This window comes from Penaeus japonicus, unplaced genomic scaffold (assembly GCF_977035675.1).
Source record: "Penaeus japonicus unplaced genomic scaffold, GWHDUDI00000001_assembly GWHDUDI00000018, whole genome shotgun sequence".
NCBI classification, from domain to species: Eukaryota; Metazoa; Arthropoda; class Malacostraca; order Decapoda; family Penaeidae; genus Penaeus; species Penaeus japonicus.
The window spans coordinates 36,288,261-36,308,260 of NW_028234420.1; the positions used below are offsets into that span (position 1 = coordinate 36,288,261).

A 20,000-nucleotide genomic window follows, 5' to 3' on the forward strand; every position below is an offset into this window, starting at 1 on the left:
AACTCGGAGAGTCTGCTGGCGGTGGCGGCGGTCACTCCTCGGGAAATTCATAAAAATTGTAAATCTTTCTCGAATATGGCGCCATGAAGTTGTTTGCCATACCGTTAAGGACGCTGGCTGCGCCGCGGATGGAACGTATATACTTAGAGAATGAGATACAAGGCTAGGAGGGATGGCCGACGACGCGGTATTTAGATACGGCGCTGGAGATTATAATTATTACACATAAAGTTCAGATAGCCGAAGCAATGCGGAGGCCGCGGGGAGGTGTCCGCGTTTTACAGTAATGTCTCGAAGATGTCGTGGGTTTAGCGGGTAGTTTGACGGATTCCGGTGCGTTTCCTTCTGGCAGTCCTTCTTAATTCAGCCATTTGCGCGGGTCTTGGAGAAGGGAAGCCATGCCGCCCACGAACGGCGTCAGGGCGAGAGGGAAAGACGGACGAATGTGTGTGTGTGTGTGTCTGCTTTACAAAACTCATAAGCTTAAACGTGTATAGCTATGTAGGATTCTTGCCTTCATCACGAATTTTGTACAAGTACTTCTTGGGGTGAGCCGCCTGTTCCTAATACAAGTAGAAAAATATGATTGGCCCGCCCCCTTGTGTGACGTCACATGTAGCCGTGCGCCCATTGGCTGTGGCCGCGGAGGGGGAGGAGCCAAGCGCGCGCTGATTGGCTAGGATGCGTGGATGGTGGAGTTTGGTCAATCGATAACACATCCCGAGTCGCAGCCAAATTAAAGGTAAATAATAGACGGCTTTCACAGTGAACGGACGTGTATAGAGCGAGCTCTGTTGTGCCATTCATGTGATCCGGGTTACTCTAGCCACAATACAGTGAATAGTGTAGAGTGGTGACAACAAGTGGTGCTGTAGGCGCTAACTATCCCAGAAGCCGTGTGCTACTCTCAGATACTCGTGTTGGCGTAGAGCCACGTGTAAATGCAGTGCTAAACTTCCCCGTCTGCTACTAAGGACACCACCATTGCCGGCGTGAAGGCGTACAGTGCCCTGGCATCGGGCGCTGAGCAACCTACGGCGGTGGAGGGAACTCGGAGTGTGTGGGAGCGCCGGTGGGGGAGCAGACACGAGCCCATATCCTGTAAGGAGCCCCGCGAAGCCGCAACCCTGGAGTACTACAGCAGCGCGGCCCTTAAGCCCTCCACCATGCTAACCCTCGACCCTCCTGACCTCAAGGGTGGGAGCTTACACTCCGCACACCTCCCTCCCCACTCCTCCCACTCCCATTCCGTTCCCCACACTGTGTCCCACGCCCACCACAACTCCCACTCCCACACATACTCCCTGTCCCACCATTCCTCGTTGACGTCGCTCAATTCGTCCCTCAGCTCGTCCCTGACGAGCCCCTCCCTGGCCTCCGTGGGCAGCATGAGCGCCCACTCGCCGCCCCAGACACACGTTCCAACCCCCACCAACAATAACAACAGCAGCACAAACAACAACAACAACGGCTCCTCCAACAACAGCTCCAGCAACAGCACGAGCAACAGCAAGAGCAATGCGTCGTCCTCCAGCGCCGCCGCCGAGCGCGTCAAGCGGCCCATGAACGCCTTCATGGTGTGGTCGAGAGGCCAGAGACGCAAGATGGCCCAGGAGAACCCCAAGATGCACAACTCGGAGATCTCGAAGCGCCTCGGGGCCGAGTGGAAGCTGCTGTCGGAGACGGAGAAGCGCCCGTTCATCGACGAGGCTAAAAGACTGCGCGCCGTCCACATGAAGGAACATCCAGACTACAAGTACAGGTACAGCCCAAACCCTAGCCATGAGACCCCATCAGTGGCAAGCCCTTGCAGCCCACTTACAGGCCCGACAACTAACCCTCTCACCACCAAATGCGTTCAAGTGCTCAGTTCATGTTCAGTCGAGTTCTTTGTCGCTCGGAGATTTTGCATAGTGTTCTTTCAATTCCTTTTTTTTTCGGTCTCAAAGTCAGATAAGTCTAGTTTTATTTCGGTTTTATTCAACACACATACCATCTGGTCCCTTTTTTTCCATATTTGTTTTTATATATCTTTTTTTTTTCATCGTTATCATTATCGCTTTTTTGTGGTAGTGTTGTTTTCATAAGCCGAAATATACAAGCATTAGATGGTGAGATGGGCGTTGTTTTTTTCTAGTAGTCTCTCACCCTAATAAATCTCTAAAGTTAGTTGATGTCATGACAAGGCAGGGTGCTAAAAATACCCAAACAAAAGAGAGAGAGAAAAAACATAAGTATAGTCTCTACAAAAAAAAAATATAGTTAAAAAAATATAAAGACAGAACCTTATTTTTTAGAGATGATACAAAGTGCATTTAAAAAAAATAATAATAATAAAAATAAACAAAGTTAAAAGAGAGGACCAAACTGAGTCATCTTTTTTTGTCAAATGAAAACCAAAAAAAAAAAAAAAAAAAAAAAAAAAAATTGTCAAGCTGGGTTGTTCATGTTACTCATTTGATGGTCACTTGGAGGCCTTTTATCTTTCTTGACTGCAGGAAGTGTGAGGCAATGCAGACCAAAGCTCCCACAGAAGGGGTTTTTCACGGTTATCGTTGGGCTCTTCGTTGCCAAGTTTGTGTGTGGTGGTCATGATGAATATTGATGAGTGGCTTGACCTAGTTGAATGATTTTCGTCACTTCGGTCCTGCGTTTTATATATATATATCTTTTTTTTTTTTTATGTATATTTTTTTTATATATATTTTTTTTAAATTATGATTGTCAAGTAGCGTGGGTGGAGGAGGAAACCCGATGGAAGTATATATGTATTATGTACTGGTGATCTCCAGAGTCGATTTTCCGACAGTGCAAATGTCCACGGATTCATCCTGTGTTTTGTCTTACTCTTTCATTCAGTGAATTCAGTGCTCCAGTGCTGTTTCCTTTTGGTCAATTCAGTCATGGAAATCTAGCTGTTATTCTCCTTTCAAAAAACAAAAACAAAAAAAAAAGACATTTTACTGATCACATTTAACGGAAGACCATATCAAAGAAAGCCCCAAATCGGACTACACCTTACACCCACGCCTCGACATCATCCGACGTGTCTCGAGAAGAGTGTGTGTCTTAGAAACCCTACTCATTCACCGCTCGAAGGACGCCTGGGAGTTCGAGCTGTAAGTAACTAGGGTGTCGGCAAACGCTCCTCATAACCGGGACACGCCTATAAGAAATCTGACCCGGGATTCACGATATAAGGTTGGTAGTGGGTCAAGCCCATACGCTTACGTTTATGATATAGGTCTTGCCCTTTTCTTCTTCTGTGTCTTTTTTTTTCTTCTTCTTCTTCTCTCTGTCTCTCTTTCTCTGTCTCTCTGTCTCTCTCTTTCTCTGTCTCTCTCTTTCTCTGTCTCTCTCTTTCTCTGTCTCTTGCTGTTCTCTCAATCTCTCTCTCTCTCTCTCTCTCTCTCTCTCTCTCTCTCTCTCTGTCTATCTCGCTGTTCTCTCAATCTCTCTCTCTCTCTCTCTCTCTCTCTCTCTCTCTACGCTTGGGGACTACTTATTACCAACCTGATTACGTGAAACCCGATAGGCTTGCCTGCTCAAGTGACGAAAATTAGTGCTATTTGACGCTGAAATATAATCACCTTTTTGGATTTTCTTGCTTGTGTTCTTAAGGGCTGTTGGACTCATCTCACACTTCCTCAAGTGAGTGGCGGTTTGCAGTGATTTTTTTTTTTCATTTTGTTTGCACTTTTGCTGTGCACATATAGATCTTAAGGTGTTTGTGTTGTCCTATATATATATATATCTCATTACACACATGTGCGTAATTCACCGTCGCCAAAGTCAGTCCGTATGCGATCAACCAGCGACGATTTTGCAGGTATATATATATATATATGTATATATATATATATATATATATATATATATATATATATATATATGTATATCTCCTTCCCTTTCTTCTAAGACGGAGAAAGAACGCGCGTTCTGCCTTAAAAATCTATCTCCTGAACCTTACATCTCTCTGTGCAACATTCGGAGGCTGCAATGTGATATCTCATAGGATGGCGGGATTAAGCGTGCGGTTGCAGCACCGGAAATATTAATAGGGATCCTTAGGGTTGGATAGGTGCGCTGGTCTAGTGCAGTGTGTGCTTAGGTATCTAGAGTATATCTCATAGGAAATGATCGTGATTTATATCATATATATGTATATGTATATATATATATATATATATATATATATATATATATATATATATATATATATATTCAAAATAAATAGATAGACACATGTAGAGTATATATATCGTTATATTTACACATATCATGTATATATTCATTTTAAGTGAACTAACGTCGTTCATGTTTGTTCCTGTAACGTCCATCAGTATGCTTAGTTTCTTTTAAGATACGCGAGAGATTTTAAAATCGATTTATCTTGTTCTAATAATGATACTTTCTTCGTGTAGTGTGAGAAATTTTTTCTTAGGATGCGGATAGGACAGACAGCTGCTTAGTTCGTTCGTTATTCGGATATCAGAGTTATGTGTATGCATTTATGTCCATATGTGTGCGTGTATGTGTGTATATATGTATATATTTATGTGTGTGTGTATATATATATATATATATATATATATATATATATATATATATATATATATATTCAGGTATATATTTGCGTGTGTCTATGTACACACAACACACACACGGATATATATATATATATATATATATATATATATATATATATATGTATATATATATATATATATATATATATATATATGCTATATATATATATATATATATATATATATATATATATATATATATATATATATATTATATATATATATATATGTATATATATATATATATATATATGCATATATATATATATATATATGAATACATACGCACATATTACACGAGTCAAAGATAAAGTAAGTAATCAAAGTAATCGCCGAGTGCGGCAAGCAGCGGCGCAGCGACGCTGGTTGAAATCTCCCGCGGCGTCCGTGGCGGCAGCGCGCAAAGGCCCTTTCCGGCGGTTCGTGGTGGCGGTCGGTAGCGGGACCGAACGCCGCCGCCAGCTTCCCGCCCCGCCCGACCGACCGACCGCTCGACCGACCTCCCGAACACCGACCGGTCTCTTTGCTCTGCGCTCACCCGACCGCCCTCTAACGCCCGTCCGTTTTTCGATAAACTGTCGGGAGTGTTAAGTCGTTATCGGTATATGATTGTCGGTTCTCTGGCCCGAAGAGCGGCGAGGTGGCGCTTGGGGAGGGGAGGTGGAGGGGGGAACAGCCATCATTCGCGCGCTCAAATCCTCAGGTTTTCGAAGTCGGCTGTTGAATATAATTTTCCTTCACGTTAGAGTTGAGTTATTCTCTTCTCTCTATTCTCTCTCTCTCTCTCTCTCTCTCTCTCTCTCTCTCTCTCTCTCTCTCTCTCTCTCTCTCTCTCTCTCTCTCTCTCTCTCTCTCTCTCTCTCTCTCTCTCTCTCTCTCTCTCTCTCTCTCTCTCTCTCTCTCTCTCTCTCTCTCTCTCTCTCTCTCTCTCTCTCTCTCTCTCTCTCTCTCTCTCTCTCTCTCTCTCTCTCTCTCTCTCTCTCTCTCTCTCTCTCTCTCTCTCTCTCTCTCTCTCTCTCTCTCTCTCTCTCTCTCTCTCTCTCTCTCTCTCTCTCTCTCTCTCTCTCTCTCTCTCTCTCTCTCTCTCTCTCTCTCTCTCTCTCTCTCTCTCTCTCTCTCTCTCTCTCTCTCTCTCTCTCTCTCTCTCTCTCTCTCTCTCTCTCTCTCTCTCTCTCTCTCTCTCTCTCTCTCTCTCTCTCTCTCTCTCTCTCTCTCTCTCTCTCTCTCTCTCTCTCTCTCTCTCTCTCTCTCTCTCTCTCTCTCTCTCTCTCTCTCTCTCTCTCTCTCTCTCTCTCTCTCTCTCTCTCTCTCTCTCTCTCTCTCTCTCTCTCTCTCTCTCTCTCTCTCTCTCTCTCTCTCTCTCTCTCTCTCTCTCTCTCTCTCTCTCTCTCTCTCTCTCTCTCTCTCTCTCTCTCTCTCTCTCTCTCTCTCTCTCTCTCTCTCTCTCTCTCTCTCTCTCTCTCTCTCTCTCTCTCTCTCTCTCTCTCTCTCTCTCTCTCTCTCTCTCTCTCTCTCTCTCTCTCTCTCTCTCTCTCTCTCTCTCTCTCTCTCTCTCTCTCTCTCTCTCTCTCTCTCTCTCTCTCTCTCTCTCTCTCTCTCTCTCTCTCTCTCTCTCTCTCTCTCTCTCTCTCTCTCTCTCTCTCTCTCTCTCTCTCTCTCTCTCTCTCTCTCTCTCTCTCTCTCTCTCTCTCTCTCTCTCTCTCTCTCTCTCTCTCTCTCTCTCTCTCTCTCTCTCTCTCTCTCTCTCTCTCTCTCTCTCTCTCTCTCTCTCTCTCTCTCTCTCTCTCTCTCTCTCTCTCTCTCTCTCTCTCTCTCTCTCTCTCTCTCTCTCTCTCTCTCTCTCTCTCTCTCTCTCTCTCTCTCTCTCTCTCTCTCTCTCTCTCTCTCTCTCTCTCTCTCTCTCTCTCTCTCTCTCTCTCTCTCTCTCTCTCTCTCTCTCTCTCTCTCTCTCTCTCTCTCTCTCTCTCTCTCTCTCTCTCTCTCTCTCTCTCTCTCTCTCTCTCTCTCTCTCTCTCTCTCTCTCTCTCTCTCTCTCTCTCTCTCTCTCTCTCTCTCTCTCTCTCTCTCTCTCTCTCTCTCTCTCTCTCTCTCTCTCTCTCTCTCTCTCTCTCTCTCTCTCTCTCTCTCTCTCTCTCTCTCTCTCTCTCTCTCTCTCTCTCTCTCTCTCTCTTTCTCCCTCCCTTTCTCTCCCTTTCTCTCTCTCTCTCTCTCTCTACCTTTCTCCATCCCTCTCCCTTAGCCCGTCTTTTTCTCCCTCCCTCCTTCCCTCCCTCCCTAATTCCCTCCCTTGGGAAAAGGACTCAGAATTAATTAATCGCGGAAGGACGTCCCAGTGTTCAAAGTCGGATCGGAAATGGCGAGATGCTCGGATGCTGATGATCTGTGTGAGATGAAGAGAGATTGAGACGGGAGGCTGCGACCGCCCCCTCCCTCCCTCCTTCCCTCCTTCTTTCTTTTCTTTCTTTCTTTCTTTGCTTCATTCGGCGTGAAAGCAAGGGCCGATAATGATGATTTTCATGAGGATGATCAGTTTGATAGTGATAGTAATATAATGGGGGTGATGATAAGAGTAATAATGATAATGGTAATGTTAATAATAATGATTATAATGGGAGTGAAATACGTATAAAATTATATTAATTACAATGCTATAACTAGCAAATCGAAGCGTTAAATTGATACCGAATTGAAATATAATTCAAATAAAAATTATCAATTATAGTAATAATTGTTAGTAACATTTGCCGATGCTAAAATTATCTAAAGAATATAATTGAAATTGGAATAATAATCATAATGACGAGTAATGCGTTGAAAATTTGCTAACGATGATATTAAGATTAAGAAATTCTGAAATAGTTATCGATAATACGAAGGATGATAATAATGATAGTAATAGTAATAGTAATGTCATAAATATAATAATAGTAATGATAATGATGAAGATAATGATAATAATAACAATAATAATGAGAAAAAATAACCCCAAATTTATTTATCATATGCACGATCAAATTGACTCTTAATCCCACGAAGAAAACCAAACTTTCAAGCGACAAAATTCATACAGGTCTGAAATATCGCCGAAAAATATTTCTGGAAAATAACCCTAATGACACTATTTCGCATATGTTATTGCTCTCGGAATGACGTTAATTACAAGAAGTTGACGTAATAACATCGAATTTTTTGAAGAAATAACACATAAGAGACGAACATTAATTTACATTCCCGCAACCGAATATATTTAAATATGATTACTTGTACTTTTTTTCTCCTTACTTCGGTAGATAAATGTTCAACGGGACGATAAATTTTGGTAAATTTGATCCTATAAATTATTCGATGGGAAAACATAAATAGTGTTAGAGGATTTTTGTGCGCGGGTGTACAGTTTAAAATCTGTGATCTCTTTTTTAATTATTTCTAAATATACTTTTTATTTTTTTTTCGTATAGAACTTATCTATTCGATGCATATTATGTATATGCGTCAGTATATAAAGAAATATAGATATAAAGTGCGTGTATATGTTTGTGTATCTATTCGTATCTTTTTAATCATTCCTAATATATCTCTTTCGTTGCGCTAGCTAGGCCTGTGAACATCTGCATCACCTGTGAAGAGCAGGTGATTGAACACCTGTATCAACCCCCCCCCTACCTCTCTCCTACCCCCTTCCTGCCCTCCACTCGTCATTAATTGATAACACTACGTATGAATGTCCATACAGCCTATATTGGGTAGGTTTTAGCATATGATTTGACACTTAGAGTTATATGGGTTTGTGAAAAGTTACGTGACTTGAAGTTATTTAAATATAAATGTATATGAATCTATGGAGAAATATAGATACACAGATAGATATATATATATATCATTTTTTGTAATCCATCATAATTATCATATATTTCTTTTAAATTACTAATACCTTGGTAATTTATACGACCGCGTATTGAGCGTGTGCGTATGTGTGTAGGTCATTTGCGTATTTGGGTGTAAGTTTCCGCAAAACACATTTGGCAGAGACAGTCAAATAACAGTTATTACGATTAGATATTAGGATAAAGGCTGATCGATTACTGATAGATAGTAGAGCGTCCGATGTGCTAGTTTTCCTATCATATCTCTTTAGATTTATATGCTATGCGGCTGGTCTAAGCGTGTGTGTAACTTTATTGCGTGATGTACACTTTGGAGTCATGCGGTCTGTGTGTGTGTGTGTGTGTGTGTGTGTGTGTGTGTGTGTGTGTGCCTGTTCTTTGATTTTCTGGCATAAACTTTATGAAACGTAAATACATATTTACATATATATATGTGCATATCTATCTATCTATATACATAATTATATATATATATATATATATATATACACACATATATATATATATATATATATATATATATATATATATATATATTTATATATATATATATATATATATATATATATATATATATATATATATAATATACATATACTGTATAAGCAGACCGCGGAAAGCTTAATTGTTTACTGTGCATGAATAACCGGCGTGATTAAGTTATAGATGATTGACTCATATGTAAATACAAAGCATTCAAAGGAATTTCGCTGAAACTCCATCGTTATTACTGAACTGTGTCTATGATAAGGATGAATGAGCGAAAAGAAAAAAAAATCCAAATTTAATCTTTTCCATGATATCGGGTCAGTGATAATGTATATATATATATATATATATATATATATATATATATATATATATATATAGAGAGAGAGAGAGAGAGAGAGAGAGAGAGAGAGAGAGAGAGAGAGATAGATAGATATTATATATTCAAAAATAAATTCATATAATTCTATATGATTGAATAAATAGAAAATAGGCACAAGAAAGTATTATCGTAAACATTGGCGCATATGGTTCCACGGTGATTATAACCGTCTTCCCGCCTCCGCTATCGTCACCGTGTGTCCGTAGTCACGCTGGATTTGTAGTAATCGTAAATGTCAATCATTCTTGCGGGGAGAGAAAATATCTATACAGATTATTTTTATACGTTCCTATATTATCTATATACCTAGCTATATATCATAATTGCTGGACACTTACATAATAGATAGGAATATAAATGGATGTTTAACATATGAACGTCACACGGAACTACTCGCACGCGCGCGAACATACACACACACACACAAACACACACGCACACACACACACACACACACACACACACGATCAGCAGATCCTCTTAGGGTAGGTTACCTCCCCCTACCCACTCCCCACTCCCCATTCCCCCTCTCATGGGAACGTTCAGAGGGACAGGAACCGCTTAACACTCGAATGAACAACACCCCCCCTCTCCCCTCCCCCCTCTCCCCACTCCCCACTCCCCTCTTCCCTCTTCCCACTCCCCCTCCCTCATTCTTCTATCCCTTGTTCCCTGTCCCCTCTTTCCTTCTCCCCTCTCCCCTCTCCCCTCTCCACTATCCTCAAAGAGCGAGCGAGAGAGAGAGAGAGAGAAAAAGAGAACGAAAAAGTGAAAGAAAGAAAGAGAGAGAAAGGAAGAGATAACACAAGGAAGATCATATATATAGAGAGAGAAGGAGGGAATAAGACAGGAGAGAGAGAAAGGAACAGAGGGACGGGGAGAAGGGAAAAGGGGGGAGAGGGAGGGGGAGGGGAGAAGGGAAAAGGAGGAATAGGGAGGGGAAGGGGAGGGGGGGAGGGGAGGTTGTCGTGCAGCGCTATGTTTGAATTGCTGTGGCTGTGTTTGTGTAGCCTAAACTGTACATCGCTTGATTAGTTTGACGGCGTTTCTTTTCATATGATTTTTATTTTCCTTTTTTTTTCTTATTATTCTTATTCTTATTCTTCTTTATCCGTTTTACTGTTTGGCTTGTGTGAGTGAGTGAGAGTAAGAGAGAGAGAGAGAGTAAGAGTGAGAGTAAGAGAGAGAGAGTAAGAGAGAGAGAGAGATAGAGAGAGAGAGAGAGAGAGAGAGAGAGAGAGAGAGAGAGAGGTGAGGGAGAAACATAGATTTGTTTATGTATATAGATGTGATATATATATATAGATAGAGAGATGGATAGATAGATAGATAGATAGATAAAACATATCAAAATGTAAGCGAAAGTAATTACATAACAAAACGAATAGGGAAGGCAGAGGTGGAGTTGGAGGTGGAGAAGGGGGAAGAGAAGTGGAGGGGAGGGGGAGGAGGTGTGGATGGAGGGGGGGGAGGAGTGGAGGGGAGAGAGGGGGGGGGAGGAGTGGACACGCCTCAGCGAATGGTGTGAGGCTGCTGTCTCAGTAAGATTCAGCAGATTTCTGAAGAGCCAGCTCAACGGTAGGGGTGGGGGTAGGGGGGGAGCGAGAGGGAAGGTAGGGGGTGGAGGAAGAGGGAGGGAGGGAGGGAGGGAGGGAGGGTAGTATCTAACTCACATGAAATAAGGAAAAGGAGGTGAGAAGTATCGAAAAAAAATTGCTTTACGGTTTTATTTATGGTCAGAAAATGAAACTGAAAAACACACACACACGAATATGTATATATGTATATGTGTATTTATAAGCATATATATATATGTATACATACATATATATGTATGTATACATATTTATATATGTATATATATATATGTATGTATACATATTTATATATGTATATATATATATATATATATATATATATATATATATATATATATATATATGTATATATATATATGTGTGTGTGTGTGTGTGTGTGTGTGTGTGTGTGTGTGTGCGTGTGTGTGTGTACAGACATCTCTCTCCTCCTCCTTCTTCCTCCATTCTTCACCATATTGGATAGAAGACATGTAAAAGAAAATACATACACGCACACGCGCACACATACACAAGATCTTTGCTTACCACTACTACCCACAGAGCGAGAGTGTGGGCGGAGTGTTGGGGGGGTGGGGGGTAGGATGGGCGTGGGTGTTAAGTATCATCGTCTGGACTGTCAACCAGAATTAGTGCGCTCCAGTGCTCTTTCTCCCCCCCCTCCCCCCCTCCCTACGCTTCCCCTTCCCCCCTCCTCGTTCTATCCCTCTCTTTCTCCCTCTCTGTCTTCCTTTTCTTCGTTTTTCCTTTGTTTCTCTTGTGTTTTCTTTTTCTTTTCTTCTGAGCTTTCCTTTTCTTTCTTTTCGTTCTTTGTTTCTTACCGTTTCCGGTTTTTCTCTCTCTTTCTCTATCTGTCTTTGTCTCTCTCTTTCTCTCTCTCTCTCTCTCTCTCTCTCTCTCTCTCTCTCTCTCTCTCTCTCTCTCTCTCTCTCTCTCTCTCTCTCTCTCTCTCTCTCTCTCTCTCTCTCTCTCTCTCTCTCTCTCTCTCTCTCTCTCTCTCTCTCTATCACTCTCTCTATTTCTCTCTCTGTCCATCCTTATCTACAATTCCGAGAAATATAAACACGCGACAACTTATAATTTCACTCGAAAATCAGCTTTGGTCACTTCGTCACTACACCCACAGCACAATACGATATATCACCATATTCCTTCGTAAAGAAAGAAAGGAAGAAAGAAAAGTGAAGGAAAGAGAAAAAAAAATACATAACCCCCTAAAAAAAAGAAAAAAAAAGAAAAAAGAAAAATATTCCTAGAGCTATATTCCATACTCGAAGTCCATCACGTATTTATCGTATAATTGCCCATCACACTTATCAATCATTTAAGGAAATCTGTGGAAAATCTTTTTTTTATATAAAAAGGGGTTCCGATACCACAGCCCTCTCTATCTCTCTATTGGGGGGAGAGAGAGTAGGGGGGAGGGGAGAAAATGGGGTAAGTAAGGGAGGGGAGGATAAGTAAAGGGGGGAGGGGAGGGGATGGAAGGGGAGTATAGAGAGAGAGGAAGGGGGGGATGGAAGGGGGTAAGGAAGGGAGGGAAGGGGAGTATAGAGAGAGAGAGGAGGGGGGGAGGGGGAAGGGGTGGAGGGTTACGTTTTGCCCCTCTTAAGCTCCCTATAATTTTCTCACTATTATAGGGTATTATTGTCGCCTAATTCTACGAGTTCGGAGTATGTACTTAGTGTAAATATTGTATTCATGGTTTCTATCGTGAGAAGAGCATTTGGTGAAGAAACCTCCGTTTTCTATACGATGGTTTTCTGTTTTTTTTTTTTCTTTTTTTTTTTTTTTTTTGTCAGGTCGCGGTTGATAATTCATCTGAAATTTCTGGGAATTGGATTTTTTTTATAGATGTTCTGCTATTTCGAACTTGCATGGTGTGTGTTTATTCTATTTATTTATCTATAGTTTTTTTCTCTTTCTTTTTTTTTGAGTGTGAAAGAAAGGCTTGTTGGTTTGGTTGTGTGTTTGTGCAAATATTTAAGTTTGAGGAAGATAGGTTCGTTGAATTTTCATGCTTGGCCGATAGATGGCGCGCATTTCAGTCCCTATATAATAATCTTTGCTTCGTTTGTACATTTTGCTTTGCTTTGCGCTTATTTGATATCTCTCTCTCTGTATATATATATATTAACGATTACTTTTACTGTGACTTATTTACCGAAGATGTTTCAGTGTATTAACCTCAGATGTATTCAGATATTTCCCACCGAAGCTGATATTAGATTAGCTTACGTAAACACCACGAAGATGGGATTCCGTCAGATGGTCTGAAAATAGATTCCGATTAAACTATCTCTCTATCTCTCTATCTCTCTACCTCTCTCTTTCTCTTTCTCTCTCTCTCTCTCTCTCTCTCTCTCTCTCTCTCTCTCTCTCTCTCTCTCTCTCTCTCTCTCTCTCTCTCTCTCTCTCTCTCTCTCTCACACACACACACACACACACACACACACACACACACACACACACATATACACACACACACACACACATATACATATTCTTTCATATTCTTCCCTTATCATAACTCATATGTTCGTACCTACCTCCGTCCTCTTCATTAGCTACTTAATCTCATATGTTGAGTCTAATTATATCGTCAGCGTAATCGCGATAGCTAATGAGGCGAGAGAAAATCTTTCCGAATCGGAAATTAATTGTCGAAAATACTTTCCATATCGCATTTCTGGGATAGGGGGGTTGGGGGTGATGGGGAGGGGGAGGAGGAGGGATATGGGAGTGTATTTATTCCCTGATGTGGCAAATTTTACTAGTTTCTCTCGATTCTTTATCTATATTAATTTTCACTATGTTCTATCTTCCTCTTTTCCCCTCTTTCTTCCTCTCTCCCCCCCTCCTACCTCTTCCTTCTCCTCCTTCTCTCCCTTTCCTCTAAATCTTTCTCCTTCACTCCCTTCCTCTCTCTTTCTCTCTCTCTCCTCCTTCCTCCTTCTCCTTTCCCTCTCCCTCCCTCTTTCTCCTTCCTCCCTTCACCTCTCCCCCTCCCATCTTCTTTCACTCCATCCTCCCAAACACCCCCGCCCCCACCCCCCACCCCACCCCCTATAAGCGGAGACGGGGACGAGCATAAGCAGACCGAGGTTCTAAACCCCATGTTTATCGTCCAGGCACGTACCGTACGTACACGGGACACGTACACGGTCAACTCAACCCCGCTGCCCTCTCCCCTCCCCTCCCCCCCCCTCCCCCGATTCCCCCTCTGTAGTGCACACTCTGCGTTTTGCATCATGGTGGTCTATGTTTATCTCCTGTTGTCGTAATTATTATTATTATTGTTATTGTCAACGTCATCATCATCGTCATCGTCATCATCATTATCATCTTCATTATTACCATCATTATTATCATCATTATCACTCCTATCACTATCAGTGTCATTATTACTCTCTGATTCGGTCAAGCACTTATTTACCATTTATTTTTTTATATACACATCAAGTCTTCCCTTGGTTGAACTTACCTGCTTAATAATAATTTCCTTTCTTCAATTCTTTCCTTGATTGAAATTACCTGCTTAATAATAATTTCCTTTCTTCAATTCTTTCCTTGATTGAAATTACCTGCTTAAGAATAATTTCCTTTCTTCAATTCTTTCCTTGATTGAACTTACCTGCTTAAGAATAATTTCCTTTCTTCTCTTCCATTTTCTTTTTTCCTTTTTTTCCTTTTTTTTTTTTTCTTTTTTCTTCGTCATGAACCTCCTCCGAGTGCGTAAATCATCATAAGATAGAAGCCCCTGGGATTTTTGCCGTGATTTAATGGAATCTTCTTGTCTCTCTTTACCATAAAACTCATAAGACATTCAGTGCATATGCATAATTTATAGAAGCAAAAAATCTTAAAGAGACAGTTTAATCCGATTATGATAACCCCCTCATTACGGAAAATACATCTGCACTCCGCTTAAGCTGTATCCTCCTTTTAAACGCATGCACAGTAGAGACATGATACCACGAAGTATAGATAGATAGTTTAGTAGAGAGATAAGTCTATTCAAGGCTGGGGTTAATTAAAGAAATCGGTGTGTGTGTGTGTGTGTGTGTGGGTGTGTGTGTGTGTGTGTGTGTGTGTGTGTGTGTGTGTGTGTGTGTGTGTGTGTGTGTGTGTGTGTGTTTTTTTGGGGGGTTGTTTATGTAAGTTTAATCTGAAATGAGGAATTATGATGATGGTTATTGAATCGACGTAACTTGATGAAACAATTAGAAATTATTGCACAAATGAGAATGGTAATGATGATAACGATGATTGTGATGATGATAATGATGATTGTGATGATGATAATGATGATGATGATAAGAAAAAGATGATGATAATGATGATGATGATATGAAAAAGATTATAATAATGATGATATAGGGCTTCACTTAATCGCCGAGAGCATCATGCAATGATTACCTAAGGGATGCTCTAAGATGATATTTAAGATGAGGGAAGACGTGAACTTATGCCAATGGCGGAGATGTTGCGCCGAGATGCTGCTGTAAGGGAGAGAAGGAGGGGGAAGGGGGGGAGGGGGAGGAGAGGGAGACTCCTACCCTCATCATCTTTTTTTACTTCTTGTTCTTCTTCTTGTTCTTTTTCTTTTCTTTCTTCCTCTTTCCGAACATGAATAATATAACCCGGCGATTGAATATAATGCCGGTGCCACCCTTGAGCTTCGTGTGTCAATGCTAGTTGTATCACCCCCCATCCCCACACCCCACCCCCACCCCCGCCTGCGTGCTGGACTAGCGTGCCAGCAAACTAACCGAGGAGGCACTTCTACTGCGCCACACACACGCACACACACACACACACACACGTACACACACACACACACACACACACACACACACACACACACACACGCACACACACACACACACGTACATACACGCACGCACATGCACGCGCATATTGACAGGTACTAATTTTCATGACGAGCAATTTCGTTCGTTCACATCTAGAACGTATCCTAATTTCCATCATGGGAAAAAAAAAAACGGAAAACACAAGTTTAGAAATACATAAAAAAGCTAATCGGATCAGACTCCCCGCAGGATTTAGATAAGGTAATATATATTTCGCAGAAGATTCCGAGACAGAATTCATAATCAGAAAAAAAAAATCGAAACAGAGTAATAATGAAGGAAACAAAGAGAACGAAGACACCGACCCACGACTACAATGGATCCAAATAGAGGCGTATCCTTTTCCGTAATGGCCGCCGACGTTGCCCGCGCTTATAACCGTAATTGACGTCAGATCCCCTTAGCGCTGGCCACGCCCCTTCCCCTCTCGTCCCCCCCCCCTCCTCCCCTCACTCTCTCGGCCGCCCGCCCGCCCACCCGCCTCCGCTACCGCCGCCGCCGACATCAGCAACCCGCGCTAAAACAATTACGTAATGATGAAAACGCTATCACATCATCACCTTCAGCCAATTGAATCCGACCGCCGTCCCCCGCTCGCTCCCTCGCTCCCTCCCTCCCTCCCTCCCTCCCTCCCTCTCCCTTCCCCCTTAGTGGCGTCCCGAGGGTAAACTGAGGGTAAACGCCGGTTACGCTTGGCGTGGAGGGGGACACGAGGCTCTGGCGCAGCCCTCCCTCCCTCCCTCCCTCCCACCTTCCCCTTTTCCCTCCCTCCCTCCCTCGTCCTTCCTCCTTCCCCCCCTCCATAACCGCAAACCTCACACGTTGACTGGGGGTTTTCGCTATGTCGTGTGCGTGCGTCTGTTTATTCATATATATTTATTCATATTTATTGTCATATCGTTTTATCTAATTGTTTATATATGTTAGGAGAGATTGGTGAATAGATGAAGAAGGTACCGCCGTCCTTTGTTGTTGTTATAATCATCAATTTGGTTATTATTATTATTATTATCATTATTAATATCATTATCATTATTATTACTATCCTTATCATCTATTCCGACAACTATTTATTCTCTCTCTCTCTCTCTCTCTCTCTCTCTCTCCCTCTCTCTCTTGCTCGTTATCGTTCTCCCTATTTTCCTATTTGCTCCTTCCTTATCCCGATAGCCTTTTACGACCCCCTTCTCCCCCTCATTTTTTTTCTAAATTCCCCTCATTTCTCTCTATTCGATTCTCCTTCTCTCTTTGAAGGCGGAGACGAGGGGAAAAATGTAAACACTGGATTACGCCGACCGATAAACCGAATGTGTTATCGAGGTCTCTAGGGAAACAGGGGGGAAGGGTGGGGTGAGGGGAGGTGGGGTGGAAAGGGGAGGTAGGGAGGAAAGGGGGAGGTAGGGAGGAAAGGGGAGGTAGGGAGGAAGGAGGAGGGAGAGAAGGGAGGAAAGGAAAAGGAGAGGATTATATTTGATCTGCCCCTACCCTCCCCTCCATCCCTTCCTCCCTCCCTACCCTTCCCTTCCCCTCCCCTCCCCTCTTCCCCTGACCCCTTACCCTCCTCGAAACCAACACCAGCTGCTCGATGTATAATTTATTACATATCATTTTTCGATGTATTATTCGTCGTTTATTGTTGACAGAATTTGCTGGCGACGACGGTACGTAACCTGGGAATAGCGGACGGCGGGCAAAAGATAAACAAAGCGGGAGGGTCTAATGCGTATGTCGATGTTCTTTTTTTTATTTTCATCATTATTATTTCTTTATCTTTTTGTGATGGGATATTTTTTTCAGAGGAATTCGCGATTTATAGATATGTTTTTTTTTCTTCTAACGATCGGAATTATATTGGGATTTTCCCTTCTTTGTTTGGTTTATTTACGGGTCGAACTTCGGGGTTTGAATATTTATCAGCTGATGAGGAGAGATTTATATAGATGGATTGTTTCCGTTTTTTATAGTTTCTTCGTATTTAGTTTTGATGTATTCCATAATTCGCTGTTAAGCATTTATCTATACAATTACGAATACAAGAATGACAAACGAATAATCACTCTGTGGACCGGTGTTGCCCGCGCTCCATCGGCTAAATGTTAGCGATCTTGTGGTCACATAGCGGGGCTGTTGTGGTAACGCTCCTTTGTACAGGATGATTATGTTTATGGCATTAGGATGAGCGAGTGATGAGAGCGAATGATATCCAGCGCTTAAAGAGCGGGTATTTAAAGGGAGATTACAATACTTAGCGGTCAGATGCTGATTTGTAGCGGTTTCAGCGGTCGGGTTCGTTGGCGGGAAAGAATTGAGCGGTTAATCTAGCGGATAAGATGGATAGCGACAGAGAAGCGTCTGTAATTGTATGAGAAAACAGTAACGCATTTTATATAAACTAAACTAAATTCAGAAAAGAAAGAAAGAAAGAAAGAAAAAACTTAACGCGACGCACACTTACTATCACCGCTTAATTTTCAAGACATAAATATCCATGCTTATGTAATCGGAAATTCGGAGTGACTGCTAATCTCCTTCCAATTAGACATCGGCTTAATCGCGAATTCTCTCTCTATCTATCTCTCTTCTCGTTTTATTTTTATCGGTCTCTCTCTCTCTCTCTCTCTCTCTCTCTCTCTCTCTCTCTCTCTCTCTCTCTCTCTCTCTCTCTCTCTCTCTCTCTCTCTCTCTCTCTCTCTCTCTCTTCTCGTTTTATTTTTATCGCTCTCTCTCTCTCTCTCACTCACTCTTTCTCATTCACTCACTCTCTCTCTCACTCTTTTTTTCTCTTTTTTTTTTTCTCTCGCTCTCCTTTTCTCCCTCTCTCTTTCTCTTTTTAACCCCCTCACCATCCCTTAATATCACACAAGGAACGGATCTCTCCAAATAAATCAGCGAACGATATCGTGTATCTATCTGTATACCGTAAATAGACCGCCTTCTGGATCCTCATCTTTTAAGGATTAATTTCTGCCAATTTAACACGTCGCCCATTAGCTACCGCTCCATTGCCCCGGACGTGTCATTCTACCCCATTAGATTGAGAGAGAAATCCGTAGCATTGCATCGATCAAATTAAAGTTTTATCGGATTTGAAATAACTTGTCTGTACAGCACCCTCGATGTGTGTTTGTTTGTTTGTGTGTTTGTGTGTGTGTGTGTGTGTTTGTGTGTGTGTGTGGTTATCCTAGATTGGAAGTCCTGGTATATATATGTATATGTTGTTGCGTTGTTTTGAGTGTTAAAGGTGCGTTAAAAAATGTTTGATGGTCAGGGGGGGATGTGGGGAAAGGGAGGGGGTAGGGGAAGGGGGGTAGGGGTGAGGGGGAGCGAAAGGTTAAACAGCTGTTGGTGATTTATGTGTCTTTTCGATGGTAGTAATAGTGATTTGATGATTATTTATTTCGAGATGTTATGTGTGAATTTTATTTATAATTTCTTCATTCGCATATTCAGAATTTAGATGAAGAAAAAAAATAGAGAGAATAATCTGTACATAACAATTATTCATATCATTATCAGTAGGATTATTACTATGACGTGTACAAAGGAGATGGGAAATATTTCAATAAAAAGGAAAATAAATAAATAGAAACAAATGAACAACAACAAAAACAAAATCCAGGCCATTCTCATTCACAAAAGCAAAAAAAAAAAAAAAAAAAAAAAAAACAGCATAGTTTCCTTCTTCTTCTAGTCTTCTCTCTAAACTTCTAAGATCACTCCACTTTCTTATTCACTTACCAGGGCGTCTCTTCCGTATGTAAATAGTATGTAGATCTACACCCCCCCCCCTCCCTCCTCTTCTCTCCCTCTTCCCTTCCCCTCCCCTTTCCCTCCCCTTTCCCTCCGTTGGTGCCGCCACACACTCACTCCCTTGGGATGGAGAGAAGGAGAAGAAGGAAAGGGGGTTTGTGAGGGGGGGGAGGGGAGAGAGGGGAAAGTCCAGAGGGGAAAAGTTTAACGTAATCGCTTTTATTTTTTATTTTTTTATTTCTTTGGAACTCTTAGCTTTTCGGGGGGTGGGGGGGGGGGAGTGAGTCTTTATGTGGGGGTTCTCTCTCTCTCTCTCTCTCTCTCTCTCTCTCTCTCTCTCTCTCTCTCTCTCTCTCTCTGTCTTTTTATTCTATGTTTCTTTTGGATGCTTAGTTGGATACTTAATCAAGTTAGTGTCTTTTCTTTCTATTTCTCCT

General features: G+C 41.9%; 1 protein-coding gene across 6 annotated transcripts in view; it reads left to right on the top strand.

Annotated features, from left to right (window-relative positions):
* The first annotated feature begins 710 nt into the window (after positions 1-710).
* Positions 711-20,000, top strand: part of LOC122255005 (transcription factor SOX-2) — a 31,786-nt gene continuing 12,496 nt past the window's right edge. For 2 of the 6 annotated variants that reach the window (XM_043018962.2, XM_043018968.2), the window contains exon 1: positions 711-1,762. In XM_043018962.2, coding sequence (XP_042874896.1) covers positions 1,167-1,762 — 596 coding nt within the window. In that variant the 5' untranslated portion in view covers positions 711-1,166. The remainder of the gene's footprint in view (positions 1,763-20,000) is intronic. The other 4 variants (XM_043018952.2, XM_043018943.2, XM_043018938.2 and 1 more) reach the window with 3 other exon arrangements.